Consider the following 21,999-nt stretch of genomic DNA (forward strand, 5'->3'; position numbering starts at 1 on the left):
ACTTATGAATGGCGTTCACGTGTATTTTTGTTGGTCTTGAAATACACAATCAAACACGACTATACATAAACAACGATAATAGGTAAATAATGTTATTATTAAAACTACTTTTTTAGTGCAGTAGTTTAGTAAAGTGCTGTGCAGCAATAGTAGTTGCTGCTAGTTAGTGAATAATTATTATTTTATGTTGTAATTATATGTTATCCTAAAATCATCCCGCGATCGACTGCCAAGCACTTGAAGATCGACTGGTAGATCGCGATCGACTGGTTGGGCACCCCTGGGGTAGGGCGTCGGACTGGCAAACGTAGCGTCCGAAATCAAATTTTCTTCGGTACGGCTTCTTATTCCAAGATTTTAATAGCTATAGCCGGAATGACACACAGATCCACATACTTTGAGAAATATATATAGATGAGGAAAATTCCAGAAAAACCACAAACTATATTATGGTGATATATCTTACTGCCTGCTTGACACCCTTTCGTAACAAACTCAATGAATAGAAATTGAGCTATGAAATCATGAGGCTTACATAACAAGCTTACTTCAGATCAAATTCTAGAATAAACTATAATCAAACTTTATACAAGCTTGACAGAACTTTCATAGAACTCGCTTCATTTGAAACAGTGAGTTATGTAACTGTGAGTTATGTAACATCGAGGAATAAAGGAGTAAGAAGGTGGGAAAAGGGAAAGCCAAGAATAACAGCCATTGAAATCAAACATGGCACAGTTACAATAAATGATGCTGGAATTTAACAAATCTACTGCAGTGTAAAATTTTATCTGCATAGAGGTTTAACTAAAACAAACAGTTTTCAAGTTGATCCGATGCCAATAGCTATTACATTTACTATATTTTCATTCTCACCTGCCTTCTTACTCTTCTATTTCTTGCTGGTACATAATTCAGTTGCAATTTTCGTTTTATTTTAAGCCAGTTAACTTACCTAGAGTGTTATTATAACTTAGAGGTAGTTACATAACTGACAAATGAGGCATTTGCTAGTGCAGAGATAAAGCATAATCTCAATTTTATTTTATAGCTTTACTATTGGGGAAAGCTAGCATAAAGTGAGATTCATTTTCAAACTGTTCCAACAGCAGGTGACAACACCGGATGGCATCAGCAAGTGACAACAGCAGGGCATTACACATAGAACTATTAATGTAGGACAATGACATTCTAATTTGTGAAGCATAAATCTATTAAATATACTTCAATATATAATAACAGTTATATAGTATAGTTAATAGGTCTATGTTTGTAATTATGTGACAGGCCGTAGTGTAACTTGAAATTGCCTATAAAGCTTGTAGATAATTTTCCAGGTAAATTTGCTGTAGGTATAATTTTTAGTAGTTTTGATTCTAGTAGTTTTGGTTCATGTCATGATCTAATTTTGTGTTTGCTGATTTTCATCGTATGTGTAGAAGTTTTTCTTTGACCAAAAATTAAACAATGCAAATACCTTAACAAACTTTAATGTTAATATAAATTATTGATGAGCTATATTATATAATAAGTATGCTGACCGTACATTAATTACAATATTGGAAAATCCAAGAAGGAGAGCATGGCCTTTACATGGCTGAGTCCATTGGTCCACCTATTTGTGATGCTTCAGCAACCTTGGTGAGTGTAGGCACAGTAAGTGTCTAGATGTCAGCAATACATTTCATCGCTATAACCAGGTTATCGCTCTAATGAAGCTTATGCAAGCCTGACAATGTTATGAAGTTTTGTGATTTTGTTATAAAAGGATGCGACACATTTCACATTTCATTTCAGTTTGACGAAAATATGCCTACTAGCATCAGACTAATTATAGTTAGTACTCACGAAAAAAAGTAATTCATCAGCCTTTATCAGACACAAAGCGGATTATAACGATGTCACGTGCATTTATCTGGCTAGCTGCTTATATAAACCATAATCGAATGTTAGTTTGTGTATGCAGCGGGTCAAGGTCGACGCAGGCGATAGGATAACCTGACAAACTTGCAAATGACTCGATGCTGTCTAACTCCAAAGGAACATAAACATACAATAAAATACCGGTAAACGTTAAACTCTTCAACATGAACCAGTGTTCCAGTGTTCACCGCCACTCTGACCTATTAGTACAGTTAGACCTCTACACGCAGGATCATATGTTGAAATATTTAGCAATCACTAGCTCGTTCCATTCCTAGAACAGTCCAAACTATGATAATCCAGGTTGTTTGGTAACTCATGTTTGTTAACTCGGCAAGTAGAAACATCTTTACTAAACCCAGACCTCTTTTAGTCATTGGCAGTCTGGCTGTCTCTGTGGTGGAACTAGAATAAGAACTGGTTGCTTGTCTCTAAGAGATTTGCTGCACTATCTCTCAACCTAATCTCGTTCTAGCCGCATGATAGATTAACATTTGGGGATTGCTACCACCTTTCTCTTTTGCTGATTTAGTTCATTCAGACAACCATCTAATATTCTTACCTTACTTATAAATTCGCAGGATTTGGAACCAGGCTTAGTTCGCTCGATGAGGGCGACCCAGCTAGTCACACTCGTATAGGTGGGCGGTTTAGAGAAGTTGTCACACTCATTATGTGAGAAGGGTTCATGTAGCACACCCTGCCAAGGATACAAGTGAAAAGATCACCCAAGTTTTCGTAGCAAATAGAACAGTGCGGTAGATATAAAGTGGTTGCAGAAAAAGCTACTGGGCAGCCTTGTTGAACATCGATAGACATCGGAAGCCATCACAGGTCAAGCCCGCATTCCAACATTTTCTTAGTGACCTTTCTTACTATTCTTGTTGTTAAATTAGGCCTGTGCTGGCTATACATTTGGCAACAAAATTACATATGCTCATCGATTGTGTTTTCTCTCAGTTAGAATCATCTAAATATTTATGGAAGTTACCAAGAAAAAATGTACTCAGAAATAAAATAATCAGCCAATGAGATGCAAGCAAAGCAAAAACTGTCAAACAAACACTCAAACATCTGTTGTCATAACATTTGTTATTAGAAAAAGATAGTGATCTGTGTAGCCATCCCTCTATCATGGTAAGGTTCATAAACTAGAATGCTAGAGAATGAAATGGCGCCTTACTTATGATAGTCATGTGATACAGAAATGTGTGCTATACAACTGGAATTGAAGGCGGAAATAGACTACTATGTCATTACACTTTGACATACAACAGAGTGTATGTTATGTATCAAAGTTTTATTATTCGTATCATGCCTCCCCAGAATAGGACAATTCACGCAATGACACAGCTGAACAGCATCATATTTAGCACTGCATAAGATCATGGCACCACAGCTATTCCACATGAAATCAGGCATATTGAAGACTATGTGTCGATAAAAATCAAAAACTGTACCTTGAAGAATTGGTCAGAATCCGATGGCAGTTCGGGACCAAAATCTGCTTCCACATAATTATAGTGACCAATCAGGCCGCTGGCATTCAGACTCGTCTGCAAACATAAGTAGAGTTGGTTTATACAACAATTTGTATCAGTATAAATACTCAATTCGAATCGACTAAAGGCAAGTCCACATCGCTATCATAACAAGTACATGATGCTACTATCTGCCTTCGAACCGGGCAGCGAGTGACCACCAATTGCTACATGTAGGTCATGTATCGTGAAAAGCTCCTTTTAGAGAACAAACATTTCTCCATCATCCACTGTCCAAGACCAATGTTTCATCGATAATCCATAGGAATGATCATGGTTAAAGGTAAATCAGTGATGTTTGTTATTAAGCCACTGACCTTAATCAGATCTTTTTTTAATTTATACCAAAGCAACTCATTTGATGCATTGATTTGAACGTCAAAGTAATTGCTGTAGCAGTCATGCAAACAGTGTTCAGAACATTGGAAGCAAAAGATGATGCAGCAGTGCAATTAAGGATTGTGGTCATGTTTATTGCTTTGCGACAGTTTGGCCAATTTTTGACAAAATCAAATATTTCCTTTCGGTCCAATTTTCTTCCATGAGCAATACTGTGGGAGCTGGATCGATTTTTCAAGTTCTGTCTATCTACTTGAGATAAAAGAATTTCTGTTAATCTTTACTGGCATTATGTCGGCCTATGGCTAAATTTGCATCGATGGTCTAATATAGCAACCTTCCGTGGATCAAACTTGTGTAATAGACAGTACCTTCAGTAAGATCGCTTGAACTAAATTTAACAGGATAAAGGATAAGGCTACCTTTTATGAATATTTACGTTTTATAATTCAAAAGAATGAGTGAATAGTAAATAGTAAACAATAGTTATACAATAGTAAACAATAGTAAACAGGTTTCAACCATCAGTCAGGACTTTGATTAAACATGAGTTTTCTGTTTTACTATATAATTCCCTATTTTTAGAAATTAATGATAAAAAAACATTCTCAGCACAAAACAACCTTAGATAAATTTGCATAAAAATAAGATCACCGACTTCAATCAACAAAGAATCTGCATAACCTACTTCTACAGTCAAACTTGACATACAAAAAGAATCTGTTCCGTCATTCGCGTCATATGGTGAAATCGGTATACGGTATTAAAGAAAATTTTTCAAAAGAATACATTGTAATTTGTTAAAGTCATTAAAAACCACGACCAAAACTTCAAGTAAGCACATATTGCATTTTGAGAAATCAATCATATAGTTTAGTTGCACAGAAGCTTACTGATGAACATTTCAAGAAATTTTATACAGTATTTGTTGAAAATATCTGCTCAAATACCTGCTCAATGTTTACATAGCATGTAGAATAATTGGTGATGTGACCATAAATCATGATTTGACTACCGGAGTGCTGGCTGCACTAAACTCAGCGAGTGAATTTCACCTCACATGATTAAATACAGTAACATTATCATAGGGTAAGCTACTGAACAATAGCTCCTCTGAAATTAAACAAATTGAAGATGCCATCAATTGAATTAAACTTTCAATTTAGCAAGAAATAGGTTGCCTCCTAAACAGGGAAGAAGAGCCAATTACCGGGAATATCATATAAACCTACAACAAAAATTCATTATGAATGCTTAAAATGATTCGGAGCCAAACTCATTCATGGTAGCTAAAAGCAGCTAGCGGCTCATTGGAGGTTTCTAACATAAAATTTGTATTTTATGTTTCTTGTGAAAGAGAAATGTCACACAAACATGACAAACTGTGTTTAAAATATATTTAGTTATTCTTTGATATATATAAATATATCATATATATTATATATGCCATAAAAACAAACTATATTAACCGAAATGTTCTAGTTTTTTTGTAATTGTTTATTAATCTAAATTCCAGAGACTTTGTCATCGTTCAAAAAATATATACACACAAAAAGGAAGGACAACACATTAATAAGTTTTTATTCTTTTCTTTGTACAACTATCAAGCAACCTTGGAATATGCAAAAACAACTTTGCAAAAACACCATGAATATCGTAAAACCTTAATTTGAGTGCCATGGCGCTCTATTTTTCAGCCCTTTCCTTAAGAGTGACGCTTTAATAGAGGTGATGTTAAAATAAAGGGTGGCGTAGTATTTTTCAAACACATTGTGTCAGAATGGTGCAAAGATAAATTTAACACTTTCACAGGGGAGCTGAATGTCGCCTATATTTTGCAGTTTCCTTCGGGCGGTGCTACATTAACTCTTTTGGATGCAAGAAATTTGCTAACTTACCTTCAGCTTGTCGTACTCCAACTTTTTAAATAAATATGCACGAGGAAGCTGATACATGCCTCTACCAGTTGACATCTATTGCTTGCAATTAACCCTCGATGATCTTAAAGCCTGTGTTGCAATTTGTTGGAGCATTAAAGTTTTTTTTAACTTTATTTTAAATTGGAAGGCATATTTTAATTTTATAACTATATTTAACAAGGTCGCATGAAGTTCACTGCACTCATTAATATGTTTGCTACTTAAAAGTCAAAACTGGCTTTTTATGTGCGATAGAAAAGGAGTTGCGAGAGCCGATTCATTGTAAGCTGAGTTCAGATTTATGTCATCAAATACTATGTTATAGATCTGAAAATTAATAAATTTTATAATAAATTCAATCAAATGCTACAAATATATATATATTCAAGAATAAGTGACATAAACAAACCATACCTATAATACATGCAGAAACAAAAACTATCACTCATGAAACAAAAATATTAGCATCGTTTGCTCGGCAGGTTGCGTTCTGATTGTCGCTTTTGTATAGAATCATTTCATCATCTTCTAGCTGTTTAATACCTTCCAAAGTGTTTGCTGACCTGAACTCTCCTCCTGCACAGTTGAACCAGTCGATATTAGCATCAAAACCATTTTTAGCAGAGCAAAACTATGCGTTGTTATCTGAAAAATCTTTAGTGAAAATATTGATAAACTTTTAGCTGGATGCCTATTAAAGCCGGGTTCCCGTATACGTCGCAAAGCACCGGCGACACACTGCAGGCTATTAGCGATGAAATGGGAACGTATGCGGCGGTCCTCGGCCAGTAGTTGCCGGCGGCATCGCAATAGTTTACCACTGTTCAAATTTCGCAAACGGCCGCAGGTAAAACCTTCCCGAAATGCACTGTACAGGTAAAGGTCATCATTATAGGAACGCAATTATGTTTACGATATTATTAACGATGTGGCTTTTATGTGAACATATCCCACCGAGCCTAGCGTCGCAAGCATTTTGTTGCGCATGTTACCACCGGAGTCTTGCAGTCGATATGGGAACCAGGCTTTACAGCCGGCCAAAGCATTGTAATTGCTAGAAAGTTTTTCATATAGTCAATGTACCAAGACCGCATTAAAAACAAGGAATTTCTATTAGCCTGATACAGTTACTAATTATTTTCACGGCGTTGCAATCAAAGTTTTTAACAATAAAACTAAAGACTTGGGTTGGAAAACGGACTTCGAAATGAACAGAAACAACGAACGAATTAATTGCTATTAATGCAATCGAGTCATCGAAAGAGAAGAAACTAACAGAAAGGGCACATTGTAAAATCAGGTTAGTGGCCCCCAGGCTACACTAATGTCTGATGTCACAGCAGTTACTGGTAATTACGAGAAGTCAAATGAAAATTCTGCGATGAAGTAGTGACGAAATAGAAAAATGAGTATAAAGGCGAGTGGAGAAGACCTTGTCTTTCTTTGCAAGAATTTCATGTGAGTACATTCACATGTATTTATACAACATATTAGCACACTTTTGTGGACAATTTTCTACTGATCACTTGCTATTATGGATTTGTATAAATTAGAAATTTCAAATGGTGGCAATCAAATAGAAGTGTCATTCAAATAAAGGGTGGCGCTCTATTTTTCAACCCTTCTCCCATTGTGGCACTCAAATAGAGATGGCTCTCCAATAACGGCGGCATTCAAATAAAGGTTATACAGTAGTTTTAGATAAAATGATTAGAAACACAATTTACAGAAAAATACTTTCATTATTAATACAATTCTTTCACATTTGAACTGTACTATTCCTGCACAAACCCTACACATTTGCGATCCCTGCACAAACCCTACACATGTACCATTACCGCACAAACCCTACATATTTACCATTACTGTACAAACCCTACATATGTACCATTACTGTACAAACCCTACAGATGTACCATTACTGCATAAACCCTACATATGTACCATTACTGTACAAACCCTACAGATGTACCATTACTGCATAAATCCTAATAGATGTACCACTACTGCACAAACCCTAATAGATGTACCATCACTGCACAAACCCTGCAGATGTACCACTACTGCACAAACCCTACAGATGTACCATTACTGCACAAACCCTAATAGATGTAACATTACTGCACAAACTCTAATAGATGTACCATTACTGCACAAACCCCACAGATGTACCATTACTGCACAAATCCTAACAGATGGTGATAATTAGGTAACTAGTACATCTTACATAACTCACCGTCTCAATAATACCATACGGAGAATCGTATTGTGCTATGCTTGACTGTACATGGCTGAGCAGCAGCAGTATAGGGAGTAACAGGCAAGAGCCATCCATCCTAGTAGAACGTATGTACTTGGTAGGTTTTCTCAACCTCTAGATTAGTAGTGGAGACCTGAATACACAAAACAAAGGCTTGCAACATAAAACCGTGAGGTAATCATTTGCCAGGAGAGCTTTGAAATAAAAGGAATGACTTTATTTAGAATAGAAATGATAGTTTTTATTGAACTCAACTGCATAATCGCAGTTGGCAATATTAATGAAATCTATTGAAATATTTGCCGCTTTATCCATTCTGCAAATACACTAACGACCGGATTGAATATTGCAAAATGAAAAGTGAACGAATGAAGAATATAATAGTGTATGTTTTCCAATATTTTGTTTCAATGTAAACGGCTCATTAAACAAATCGGCGATATTGCCTAAAACCTCTCAGAGACTGTCACAATCAACATATGTCAAGTGTATATATATACATTTTTCAAAGTTTGTCAGCTGTCTGTCTTTCAGTATGTTAAGCTATAGCTATTGAAATTCCGGAATTAAAATGTTGCATTCTGCCGGACTTGAACTCCCGAAGATTGCGCCCACCACTTCACAAGCCAATTCTCTAACCACAAGACTACAGCAGTTCTTACAATTCATCTCTCTTACTGCATAAAGTGTACACAGGTTTTCATTTGTACACCAAAAATGATGTATTAATTTTAATTTTATGAATTCTCTCAACTCTATGAACTACGATGCTTTTTTTGAATTTTTGTGAACTTCTATAAATTTCCGGATGTTCGTAAAGCTCAATTGCTAGATCGCGGTGAAGGTCCATACTTTTCACGCAGACAATCTCGAGTAGGAATAGCCTCTAGATTCTTTCACCGCTCGGTCAGACAAAGACAGTCCGATATCCCATTTTTACATTTGTACTAGCGCCGAGAGGTTCCAGTATCGTCGTATTCAAAGTTTTGATAGATCTATACATCACGTAGCTTTTGCTAGAACAGTAACTTGTTTTTATACGCACACACACTTCTATGCACGAATTGTTATTATTAATTCAACATATTCAGAATTTTTATTTTGTTTTCTCAGTTCGTATTAATTGTAACATTACCAAATCAGCTTTTATTGTAATCGTGGCAAAACTAACTTAATTTAACAATTATTTGCTAATTATTTCACATTTACCTTTCAACACAATTACTATGTTTGTTTGATTTTGTTTCTTAATTTATATGATCTGCACAAAACATTTTCTTCTTGATATGAAGTTGGAAAGTTACAGCTGTTTGACAAAGTTTGAAAACCTATACACTTGTTTTAGTTTTTTCTCTCAATTTATTTAAACTGCACAAAACACGTTTCTCATAACATGAAGTTTGAACTTTAAAATGGTAACTGTTCTTATATGTTAAATAAATTTTCTGTGCAAAGACTTTCATTACCCGGGCAACGCCGGTCATTCAGCTAGTCTATATATATATATATACATATATGTATATATATATACTTATATGTATATGAATGAAAGCGTAAAATCTAAGCAGAGTGCTTAATGATAAAATCACAGCAAGTTAAAACCAGTGCATCAGACTATAACTTTAGATAAAACACTTTACTACTAATAGTTTCATGCTTACTAAAGGCTGGTTCACACTATATCGCCGCATCCTGGCATGGATGCCACAATACTTTGGTGATCATCGATGATAACGATGTTCAAACTATCACAAACCCATCAGCATTTGCATCAGGAAATACTCCATGCCTTTTTCATTTTTCGTTTTGAAGGTTGACTTGCAACAAAATTCACGTAACAGTTATTTGGTATCAAAAGATTCACCATGTCTTACTCTGTTGTGTTGTAGGTGCCAAATACATGGAAATGTGATTACAAGCTCTTAAAAGCTCAAAAATGAAAAGCCGCCGTATATTGGAATCTATTTATCTGACATATTCATTACAGTTTGGTTATCGTCTTGTCACGTGATGTTCTCACATGACTTGAAAGGCCAATAAAAAGCTCAATATAAACTTATTGTAGCGCTAGTTTATGACAAACACTTCAGGTTTTACCGAAGACGCCGTATCAAATATAGATGCTCGCTACTTTACAGTTTTGTTTCGGCTTGGACTAATCGTCAAGTCGTAATCTGATCATGTGACCCAATACTTCGAAAATAATTTTTGCAGCACTTTTCGATTATCACAGGTAACCAACAGGCTCGTCATAATTATCATACAATATGTACTCCTTTGAGCTAAGGTTAAAAAGTTTAACGATTTTTTACGGTAAGTTAAAAGATATCAGTGCTAAAAGTGACAGCATTACGATGACGATAAAACAGACGCGTAAGAACAATAGACATGGTTGTATTGAATGCGTGAAGTATATTTGTGAAAATATTTCCACGAATGAGATTGCATGAAAGTGTAAACAGAAATCATTCTGTAACAACTACATCCCATTTGAGCCGTTATGGAAAGCGAATCCAAACTACGGCGGTCTCGTGTGGCTGCAATCAACTGTTCGTTTTTTTAGCTTTTAAAAGCTTGTAATCAAATTCCCATATATTTTGCACCTACAAAACAACAGCATAAGACATGGTGAATCTTATGATACCAAATAACTGTAATTTGAATTTTGTTGCAAGTCAACTTTTAAACTTCCGTGAAGAAACCCCTTCGTTTTCACATGCTGGAATCAATTACAAGTCCCGCAACGACTACGATAAATGAAAATAAATAAATCACGCTATCCGCGACCACGAATTACCATCGGCAAAATGGTTCACATTTGAAAGGCAGTCGTCGATGCTCGACGAAATATCGGGAAAGTTGGACAGATGCAAACTTTCCCGACGTGTCCGCATTGCTTCTTCGATGCCATTGGTTTACAGTTCATATAATCGACAATGAATGCCGGAAAGAAAACGCTGACATATGGCGATATAGTGTGAACCAACCTTGAGAGCAATCGTCAGATTGATCTTAGCAAGCATGAAAGTATTTGTAGTAAAATGTTTTAACCAAAGTTAGTTTGTTTTACTGTATATATATAATTATATATAATTATATATATTTATATATATATATATAATTATATATATATTATGCTTTATCCATTCTGCAAATACGATAAAAACCAGGTTGAATATTGCAAAATGAAAAGTGAACGAATGAAGAATCTAATAGTGTATGTTTTCCAATATTTTGTTTCAACGTAAATGGCTCATTAAACAAATCGGCAATATTGCCTAAAACCTCTCAGAGACTGTCACAATCAACATATGTCAAGTGTATATATGTACATTTACAGCTTTATATATATTATATATATATAATATACATATAAAAGTAAGGACACTTACCATTGGACTTTCCAGGAAGACTCTATGCAAACTCAGCTACAACATGATCAATCAATGGTAAGCTAATAAATAATCTACTAGGGCTATAAACATGCTCACAAAGATGCAAGTAATTGTTGATGCCTTTACACAATAAATCTTTAGTTTAACAGAGGAAAAGCGTTGTATAATGAACATATTTCTCAGACATTTGATGAGCTATACATCAATGCTCTGATAGCTCAGAATCAATAGCAAAATTTTATGAAGTATGTAATAATGAGACTTTTAATAAGCCTTATCCAAGATCCTAAAAATTACTTAATACTGTATTACTCTAATTTGCAACAAACACATGCGGAATTAATTATATTCGTCATTTAATCAATTCGTAATACATGTAATATTCTGTTTTAGTCAGTTTTCTTTATGCTGTTTAGACCCTGTGTATATATTATTCATTTTGGGTTGTTGAAAATTGGCGATGGACTTTTACCGACACGTAATTTTAAAATAAAATAGGCAAGCAACCAACCGATTGATCACCGACACTTCCACATTAAATTTTGAAAATAGTGAGTAAAATTTCAACTAAAGAAGCCAAAACGTCATCCCTATAAAGTCTGTTAACTCGAAACGCTTAAAACTCAAACTTTTTATGATTCCAAAACATTAAGATAAAGCAAGAAATGTGATCTTAAAAACACGCTGCTATACTTTTATAATTACAAAATTTCTTGTGAAATGATGTCTTCAAATGCTGTGAAATAAAAAGCATGACGGTCATCGCCTTACAGCAACCACAAACCACGGTTACATTCATACTGTTATGCAAATCAGTCTCCATAATTTGGGAGCATCACAAATAGTGAGGATGTTGCCGATCGTCGAGTAATTACTCTTTTTAGTACGAGCAACAACATTATATTCCTTTCCTATGCATACATTGCCTCCAAACCTGTGGCAGCAAGAACTACTTACGTCTACAAGTAAATGTTACGTTTGGAAAGGCGATAATAGCAACGATCTATCTTATCATTAGTTAGTTACTCAACGGACAACGCCGAACTATTTGTGAAGAAGGATAGTCTCACGTGATGTTTTTCACATACATGTACGGTAATTATTATGCGTATACAAGTGCAGTTTCTGAGGGAATTTACGAAAGCGTTACGGCTTGAAATAGGGCTTAAAATAAACTTGAGCGAGAGTTTTTGGGGCGAAGCGGGAACTAGTACACAGACGATAACGCAGACAAAGCTGACCAATCCAATGTATGAGTGTTAGTTTCGTAACTATGTTTTTATGACCGATTGTTTTTTACTCAACTTCGCCAAACAAGAACCAGCCATGGCGACCTCTTTCCGAGAGAGGACAACTAAGAAATTCTAATAACAACTAGGAAAAAGCGAGCAGGAAAAAGAGAGAAAAAAAAAGAAAAGGGGACTAAGGGAGTGGAAGAAATTGAGAGAGTAACTGATAATTGTTATGTATATAAATGCCCATGCATAGTGCGCACAATCTTTAGATGCTAAGGATGGAAACTAGAAGACATTTAGAAAAATGCATGCTATAAATTCATCAATCGCTGACCAGATGGAACCATGCGTAAAAGAAATACCACCTAGCATAACTCATTTTTTAAAGTGACGACAAGACAGTTTGCTTCAATGAGAAAATATATGTGGGTGAAATTGAAACCTGGTTTTGTAGTCATGTAGGCCTAATAGTTATTGATACCACTATCCATATATATTTGATTACAATGTGCTTGACTGTTTGTCAGTACGCTAAACACTATATCTTATTTTATATCTTAAGAACTCAAAATGTAGTCTCTTTTAACGGTTTCTTGATCTGTTGGTTGACCAAAAAACACATTTGTTCTGTAAACTCAATGTTTATTTTCTTTTCCACATCAAACTCTTCTTTTTACCACTCTATGACAACACCAATAGCATGTGATACACGCTGATTGACTCAGTTTTATAAGCAACTACATGCTTTCTTGCATGTAGTTTCTTATAAAACTGAGTCTATCGGCGTTTGTTACATACAGCTTTTTTGCATTTTTCAATAGCTATTTTTGTTCTGCAGAAGCATCATTCAATGCCTTCACCAAGTTGTTTAAAAGTTGACTAATAAATGCATACTTCCGCACAATGACTAAAACTTTATCTTAAATAGGTTTTTGAAATTGAGGGTAGCCTTATCTAAAGATGAGTGTTGTCTGGACTGAAGGTGACATGAAATACACTTTTTCATTTCAAGCTACTTAGTTGATAATCTGACAACCAATTTAAACTATTTTATATAGTTGACGAGTTATTAAAACTCGATTGATATCTTCCAAGTCCACCAGAATATTAGGGTATCTGTTCTAGTAGTTACTAAAGGCTACAATTAGCGAAAAATAATATTTTTTGTGTTTGGTTGCTTTTATCTTATGAAAGAAGATCTGTCTATTTTACTTACTATATTGTAAATATGGCTTTTGGCGATCCTAAAGTGCTGTGCATTGGTAATTATAGATGGTTTTTTGTAGGATTTTTACCGGTGCCAATTTTTGTTTTGTGTATTTGTAGAGATGCTTTGTAATAAATTTTCCATTGTTTTATCATGAGTTTTGTTTTGTAGTTCATAGTCAGCAGATTGTGGTTTGCCCATTAAAAAATCACCGTCAAGCTGAATTTTACTCGTTTATGTTGTATTAGATATATATTGCTGAAGTTAACTTCAGCAATATTTATCTAAACTGGGTAACAATTGTTACAGCTCTCTTTTGATTGCCGAGACTCACAGGTGTACAAAACAGAACAAAAGAACGTAGAAAATTGTTTGTGTAAGGCTGCAAGTTTCATTGGCTATTTTTAATCTTTTGTCACTATTAGTATTGTTTTAGAACTTCATCGGTTGTGTATTTACGAGCGTTGGACTTGTAAAAATATAGATTCATCCTTTACTGGCTCAATATTGGTATTTTTATAGTTAGCACCTTCTCCTGTATCTGAACTAAAATTAATCAAGGTAGTTCACACAGTTAAAAATGAGATTACTCAAATTAAACAGTCAAAAATAGATTAAGATGGCAATACAAGCTTAACATGTATGGATGTGTGAATATGGAATAGTTGTGTATAACATGATTCTTCCAAAACCAAACATGCCAAGCTTTAAAAAAATTATATTATCTTTTTACCGAAAAGAATAGGTCGTTAAGTGCAGTCAAGGTTATTTAAAACTTCATAGCAAACACCATCAGATAAAAAAATGTTAGATCTAATCTTGCAAAAAGTTGAGCTCGTCTATTGGGTTCAGAAGTAGTATCACAGGTAGCGTGACTACAGTGCACTCTTTTAGTTTCAGCAGAGAACAACAAATTTGTCTCAGCTCTCCCGTGTTGGATCCAGTAGGCTATATTAGAGTTGCCCCGATTTTTGTATCGGAATCAGTGCTGATATGGGTTTTAAGTATCTAAATCGGTATCGGTGCTGATATGGGTGTTAAGTATCTGAATTGGTATCGGCCGAATTTTGCTTAAAAGTCTGAAACATCAGATACTTTTTACGGATTAACCATTTAGCAGAAAATAAGATTTTAGTCTGCTACACTAATAAAGAACATCAGCTGCAAGTTCCTTACTCTTACCTAATGAATTCCGAACCTGCCACACTATTTATTTCGTGTCTATAGCCTGATCAACATCAAAACAGCTGAGGAACCTTTTTGCTTTAGTCAGAACGTGATCACAAAGTATGGTATTTCCCAATTACAGCGACGGGATTTATTGCAACCAATCATGAAAAAGATAACAAAAAAGGAAACAAAGAATTGAAGTTCAAGTTAAGATAGAGTTTCTAGGGCACCCATTGGTAGAAGTGGAGACATCAGACTCGTACAAGTATTAGCTAAAATATTAGCATATCTCTGGTTGTTTTTAGTATAAAGCTGTTAAATACGCATTTCGGTTAAATGAGATAGCTCTTGGATGGCCCTGACATTCTGCGCGAGTGCCAGGACGCTTATCGTTAAAATACTGCTCAATAAAATCATTTAGTTCTTGGAAAGAGGGTTTTCAGACTGCATTATGTTATGAAAGGTCTTGACCCTCTAAATTTTCCTACGATTCTGTAATGAATCAAATCCCAACAATTCCTTCTTTTGGGTAATTCCCTCCCCTTCAGACTACCAACAAAACGAGCAGCCTTGTTTTGTATCTTCTCAAGTAATTGAATAAGAGATTTCAGGCTGCGCTCCCACACCTCTGATGCAAATTCCACTTTAGACTGACAAAGAGTTTTATATGCCAACAGCTTTATTTTAGGTGGTGCTGTCGAAAGCTTACATTTGAACATGCCCATAACCTGCATCACTTCTGAGTATCTTTTATATATGTGCTCACTCCAGTTAAATCACTAGTTACAGTATGAAAACTTCTAAACTTCTAAATACTTGATACCATTAACATAATTTAAAACAACATTGTTTAGTTTATAATGTACACTACGAAAATCAAGAATCTTTGAAGTTCTCAAAACTATAACAGAACATTTAAATGTATTGAAAAACATTTCCCATGTTTCAGCCCACTTCTCCAAGATATTCAAATCTCCCTGAAAGACTTCAACAGAAGCGGCACTGGCAACTGGATGATGCAACAATGTGTCATCGGCATATAGGCGAATGGTTGAAGTCAGGAAATGGCTAACGTCATTAATATACGGTAAGAGTGCGGGCCCAAGGACCAACCCTTGAAGAACGCAAGAGGTTACTGCCTTAACTTGTGAAAAAGAATCGTTTAAAACCACCTTTATTTTTTAGATTTGTGAAAGTAATTTGAGCAGATGATGCATAAAGTTATCTATCTCTCTCTTGATCCTGACGATACAATGTATCGTACACAATAACACCAATGACTTATCGGTATTTAGCCTGTCCTCCATCACCTGTTGCAAGTGAGTCTTTCTTCAGTACGATTGGCTTCATTGATAGTGGTAGAAGAAAGAGACTTCTCACTGAGAGAATTGAATCACTAACAGTAATTAAAGCACATAAATTACATAATTTTTTTATTGTATATTTCAATACATCAGAGTCTTGGCTTTCGAATGAGCTATTGTTTGCTATGGTGAGATAGACATTGGTTGGTGTTTATAGGATTTCCCCAGAGCTCTACCGCAAAAAGGTTTACTGGCATAGTCTCAGAAATTGTGACGTCACAATTATCATATTCGCTGTTGTGTGCTCTTACCACTTTTTTATCAACTACGAAAGTGACGATAATGATGCTAGTGGCAGGTGAAGGTAGGACAACTCCAGAGAACGAATGAAGATGACAACGGAATCAGTGTCATTAGTTCTCCTTGTACATATTATTTATATGATAAGTACCTCAGACTCCAAGAACCATACTATATTTTCCCAATGATATTATGCACTAGCTCTTTATTTTTAATGCGATGGTAAGGGTGACAACTGAGACTAATTAATTTCAAGCATTGCGCAATCTCGCGAAAGTGCGATTGACATATAGTCCAAGGGCCACCCAACCGCAGGTCACAATTTAATTGATGTGATTTCATTACCTTTATCAACGACAGTACATTTATTGGAGCATAATTAATTAACCCAGAACATGTGTTTGTATTGGTCGGCGTTAGCACGATCGCAGGCATTGTTGATTATTTAGAATCTTAGTTTATTTTTAGCGCTCTTCGGGTATAACAGCACCGATTGTCACAGAAAAACGCAGCCTCAATGGCAGCGAAAGGGATCGATGACCTAAGGCTAAATGAGAATTATGACGCCACATTTTGAGTATCTATCTGAACCAAGTATTTTTTTGCAGGACGTACTTTTGACACCCAGTTTTTCATAATTATATTATTCTTTGTGCATTGAATATAAGCTCATTCGAAATCCAAGACTCTGATGTATTGAAATATATAATAAAAAATATGTAATTTATGTGCTTTAAAAGAATCATTGATTTGCTCTAAACCTGTACAGGTGCCGCAGTTCGTTCAGCAATAGAAGAGAAACTTCATTATCACAAAGAGAGCTGTACCACTAACATTAATTACTAGTATTAATTACAAATTACAAGAAACATGAATCGTTTTGTTACTACAAGCACGATATGTCAGGGTGCGGATATATATCTCTTTTTTCCATAAATAAATACAAAAAATAAATACATTAATCCCACGACCAAACACTAAATCTTTGTACCCTGATAGGCAATTTAGCTAACTCCTTAGTATCCAACACAGCTAATAGTGGCTTATTATCAGTCTCCAATGTGAAGTGCCAGCCAGCTATGTAGTAGTTGAATTTATCGCAAGCCCATGCTATAGCCAACGCTTCCTTCTCTATCTGAGCATAATGTTTCTCGGCAGATGTCAAAGACCGTGATGCATATGCCACCGGCTTCCATTCATCATGTGCTTTCTGTAGTATGACTGCTCCTAACCGGTAAGATGACGAATCAGCACTTATCAGAGTGTTCGCAGTTTGGGAATATGGAGACAATACCGGTGTATCTGACAAGATTCTTTTTATCAGCTTAAACTGACTATCATGCTGTTCACTCCACATCCAATCACTATCTTTTCCAAGCAACTGTCTTAGATGATGAGTTCTGTCTGCCAGCAAGGGTGTGAATTTACCTAGATAGTTTACAATTCCAAAAAACGTTTAAGTTCTTTTTTATTGGTTGGTACTGGAAACTCCATAATAGCCCTAGTTTTTTCCGGGTCTGCCCTAATTCCATTACCATCTATTATGTGTCCTATAAATTTAGTTTCTGTCACCTCAAACTCGCACGTCTTTGCGTTTAGAGTAATTCCCGCTTGTCCCAGCCTGTTTAAAACTGCTTCCAACCTTTTGTCGTGTTCTTCTTTTGAAGCTCCATGAACTAAAATATCATCCATCTAACCAATTACTCCTTCAAGATCTATTAAAACTTTATTTATTTCCCTCTGAAAGATTTCAGGCGCTGAACTAATACCAAATGGTAGCCTCTTACAGAAGTACTTCCCAAATAGAGTTATGAATGTTGTCAGTCTCTGTGATTTCGGGTGTAACCTCATTTGCCAATATCCACAGTTTGCGTCTAACTTGGTAAATACTCTTGAATTTCCTAATTCAGCTAAGGTTTCATCGGATGTTGGAAACGGATGATACTCTTTTCTAACAGCCTTATTAGGGTTTGTAAAATCAATGCAAACTCTGAGCGTCCCATCCCTCTTAGAGACCACTATGCATGGAGAGCACCACTGCGTAGGCTCTTCAATCTTTTCTACAACTCCAAGTTTCTCCATTCGTCGCAACTCTTTCTTTAATGGCTTTTTTCTAGCAGCCGCTATTCTCCTATGAGTACTTTGAACAAATGGAGTCACTTCCTTGGCTATTGAAACATTGACTTGAGAGTTCATTGATCCTAGTCCTTGAAACAATTTTGAGAATCGTTTTCTCCAGTCGTGCTTCCTCTGCACATCCACAGTTCCTACAAACTGTATCAAACCTAACTTTGAAATTGCTGGCTTGCCCAACAAAGGTGATATTAAGTTATCTATAAAATATACAGTCTCTCGTATATGTCTGGTTCCCTTAGATGATTTCACTATTGCTTGGCCTGCTACTTTTAACTCATGATCGCAAGCGCCTTGTAATTTTTCTTGTGAGTGTTGGGCTTTGTCGACACTCTTCATTAATCTAGACGAAATTGCAGTGACTGCTGCTTCGGTGTCTACTTTGAATGTTATAGTGTGCGAATTGACTTCCAAGTTAACCATCCACGCTTTTGATGTTTCAGTGATCGATTCAGTCACACCGTCTAGTCAATCTGACTCTGAGGAACCTAGAAACAAACCTTAAAGGTATTCTTCACAGGCCACCTCATCAGTTCTTGATCTATTTCCTGGCTTACGTGTTTTGCTTTTGGCCCAATGCCCCCGTTCTTTGCACATATAACAAGTTGAGTTTCTCGCTGGTCATCTATCTTTGGGATGGAATGGCTTATTACAGAAACCACATTTCTGACCATCCCTCATCGCGCTAGGTCCTTGCCTTCTCATGCTTCTAAAGCTGTCTTGTTTTTGTTCGTCATTTAACCTATAGTAGGTATTTCTTGCTCGCTGCTGTCTCAGCACATTTAAATTTTCACTACCAGTATCATGATTAGCTAATTTTGATGCCTGAGCATGACGACTGACATATTGCTTCGCTTTTGCTATGCATCTGGCTAGATCTAGGTCCTCAACATTTATGAGATATTCTCTTAACTTGTCATCACTGATTCCCACCACTATCCTGTCACGAATCAATTCGTCATGCATATTTCCATAGTCACAACTATCAGCTTGTGATTGTAACTGAGTAGTGAATTGATGTATTGACTGTGACCCTTGTCTCATACTATTAAATTTTACCAGTTCGAATATCACATTCCTGACCGGCTCGAAATGTCTATCAAACATTGCTATAACATTTTCAAAAGTCTTAGTTTGACCAGCCTCTGTATTATGAAAGGTGAACTGATCAAAAATTGGAACACTATCTGATTCCATCAGTAATAATAGATTTGCGATGTGTTCATCTTCTCCCATATCGGAATATTTCACAATTGAGAACTGAGACTTGAAGGTTTTCAACGTAGAGCCAAGCTTTCACTCTTAAAGTCTAGTCTCTGTACAAAGCGGTCATCTTTACCATTCGCCATTTCTTTTAATTATTATTACTTAGAGTTCCTACAAACTCCCTATAACTATCACGAATTCTTGCAAATTCACTATGACAATACAGTTCAAACTTTCTTCTGACACCATGTAGTATACTCTCAACGTAGATCTATACCTGTGTGTTAATAAGCTTAGAAATCTCCCGAAGAACCTTTTGATCAACTGGCATCCAGTATAAGAATGAACTCTAATCTTCCATAGCTATTCCGATATCCTTTGCAGGTCAAGGTCACCGAAACGTCAAGGCCATTCTTTTACAGAGTCGTTTAAAGGTTGACTTGCAAAAAAATTCCCATTGCAGTTATTTGGTATCAAAAGATTCACCGTGTCTTACTCTGTTGTGTTGTAAGGGCCAAAAATGTGGAAATGTGATTACAAGCTCTTAAAAGCTCAAAAACGAAAAGCCGCCGTAGATTGGAATCTTTTTGATTCGATGACGTAACCACAAAATTTGGTTATCGTCTTGTCACGTATGTTCTCACGTGAATTGAAAGGCCAATAAAAAGCTCAATATAAAACTTATCGTAGTACTAGTTTATGACAAACACTTCAGGTTTTACCGAATACCTCGTATCAAATATAGATGCTCGCAACTTTACAGTTCTGTTTCGGCCTGGTCTAATCTGCAAGTCGTAATCTGATCATGTGACCCAATAGTTCGCAAATAATTTCTGCAGCACTTTTCGATTATCACAAGTGACCAACAGGCTCGTCAAGATTATCAGACAATGATATGTACTCCTTCAAGCTAAGGCTAAAAAATTAAACAAGTTTTTATGGTAAGTTATAAGATATCACTGCCAAAAGTGACAGCATTACGATGACGATAAAACAGACACGTAGGAACAATAGACATAGTTTTATTGAATGCGTGAAATATATTTGTAAAAATATTTCGACAAATAAGGTTGCAAGAAAGTGTAAACAGAAACCATCTCTCACAACTACATCACATTTGAGCCGTTTTGGAAAGGGAATCCAAACTGCGACAGTCTCGTGTGGCTGCGATTTTCTGTTCGTTTTTGAGCTTTTAAGAGCTTGTAATCACCTTTTCACATATTTTGCACCTACAACACAACAGAGTAAGACATGGTGAATTTTTTGTTATCAAATAACGGTAATGTGAATTTTGTTGCAAGTCAACCTTTAAGTATAATAATGATACAAAACACATATAAACATATTTAAATATGTTACCAAGTCTTTGAAAAGTTTCTGCAATATCCTAAAACTAACCCATCTGATCGGATTATACATAAATAGACAGATTCATTTGGCCTAAAATCGAGATAAAAACTTGATAAGCTTTTTTAATCAAAATTAAGACCGGCCAATGAAACGCCAATAAGGCCGTGCGACAAAGAGTAGAACTATTAAGTCGTGCTCATTTCACGAGAAAAAACGTGCACATTCCACCAGTCTATGCCATTGTCCAATTGCCGAAGGTTTCTGTAATTAACTTAGAAGTATTGAAAAGTAATCGTTTCTTTTTTGCCGATTCCACTGAACTCTGACATTTTGGACACTTATAATGAGTACTTTGGTATTCCAACTGATGTCCAAAGGACAGAAAAGTAAAGGAAATGACGATGGTATTTTTTTAACGATTCTAACGATATTTAATTATAAGAATAACTATTCGGTTTTATAGGATTACTGTAAGATTTAATTATAAGAAAATTCACTCAAATTTACAAGATCAAAGTATATAGTAACCGATGGTGTGCAATATGTTGCTGTTATTATTATTCTAAAGATTTTGTTGAAGATACTGGGGCTGTGCCCAATATTGAGGTACTGCCAAGCCAAGTTTTTAATATCTGCAAAATTAAGTAATAGGCCTACATTTTCTTATAGATATACATCTATTTCTATGGCGACCAGCTAAAATATGTTTAGATTTTT

General features: G+C 35.6%; 1 protein-coding gene across 2 annotated transcripts in view; it reads right to left on the reverse strand.

The window, feature by feature from the left end:
- The window catches only part of LOC137405774 (E3 ubiquitin-protein ligase RNF13-like), a 35,237-nt gene extending 22,802 nt beyond the window's left edge, over nt 1-12,435 (reverse strand). For both annotated transcript variants that reach the window (XM_068092166.1, XM_068092165.1), the window contains exons 1-5: nt 12,335-12,435; nt 11,375-11,410; nt 7,959-8,115; nt 3,384-3,479; nt 2,486-2,623 (exon numbers count right to left, since the gene is read on the reverse strand). In XM_068092166.1, the coding sequence (XP_067948267.1) occupies nt 2,486-2,623; nt 3,384-3,479; nt 7,959-8,057 (333 nt within the window). In that variant the 5' untranslated portion in view covers nt 8,058-8,115; nt 11,375-11,410; nt 12,335-12,435. The remainder of the gene's footprint in view (nt 1-2,485; nt 2,624-3,383; nt 3,480-7,958; nt 8,116-11,374; nt 11,411-12,334) is intronic.
- Between the last annotated feature and the right edge of the window lie 9,564 nt (nt 12,436-21,999).

Source organism: Watersipora subatra, chromosome 10 (genome assembly GCF_963576615.1).
Source record: "Watersipora subatra chromosome 10, tzWatSuba1.1, whole genome shotgun sequence".
Taxonomy (NCBI): Eukaryota; Metazoa; Bryozoa; class Gymnolaemata; order Cheilostomatida; family Watersiporidae; genus Watersipora; species Watersipora subatra.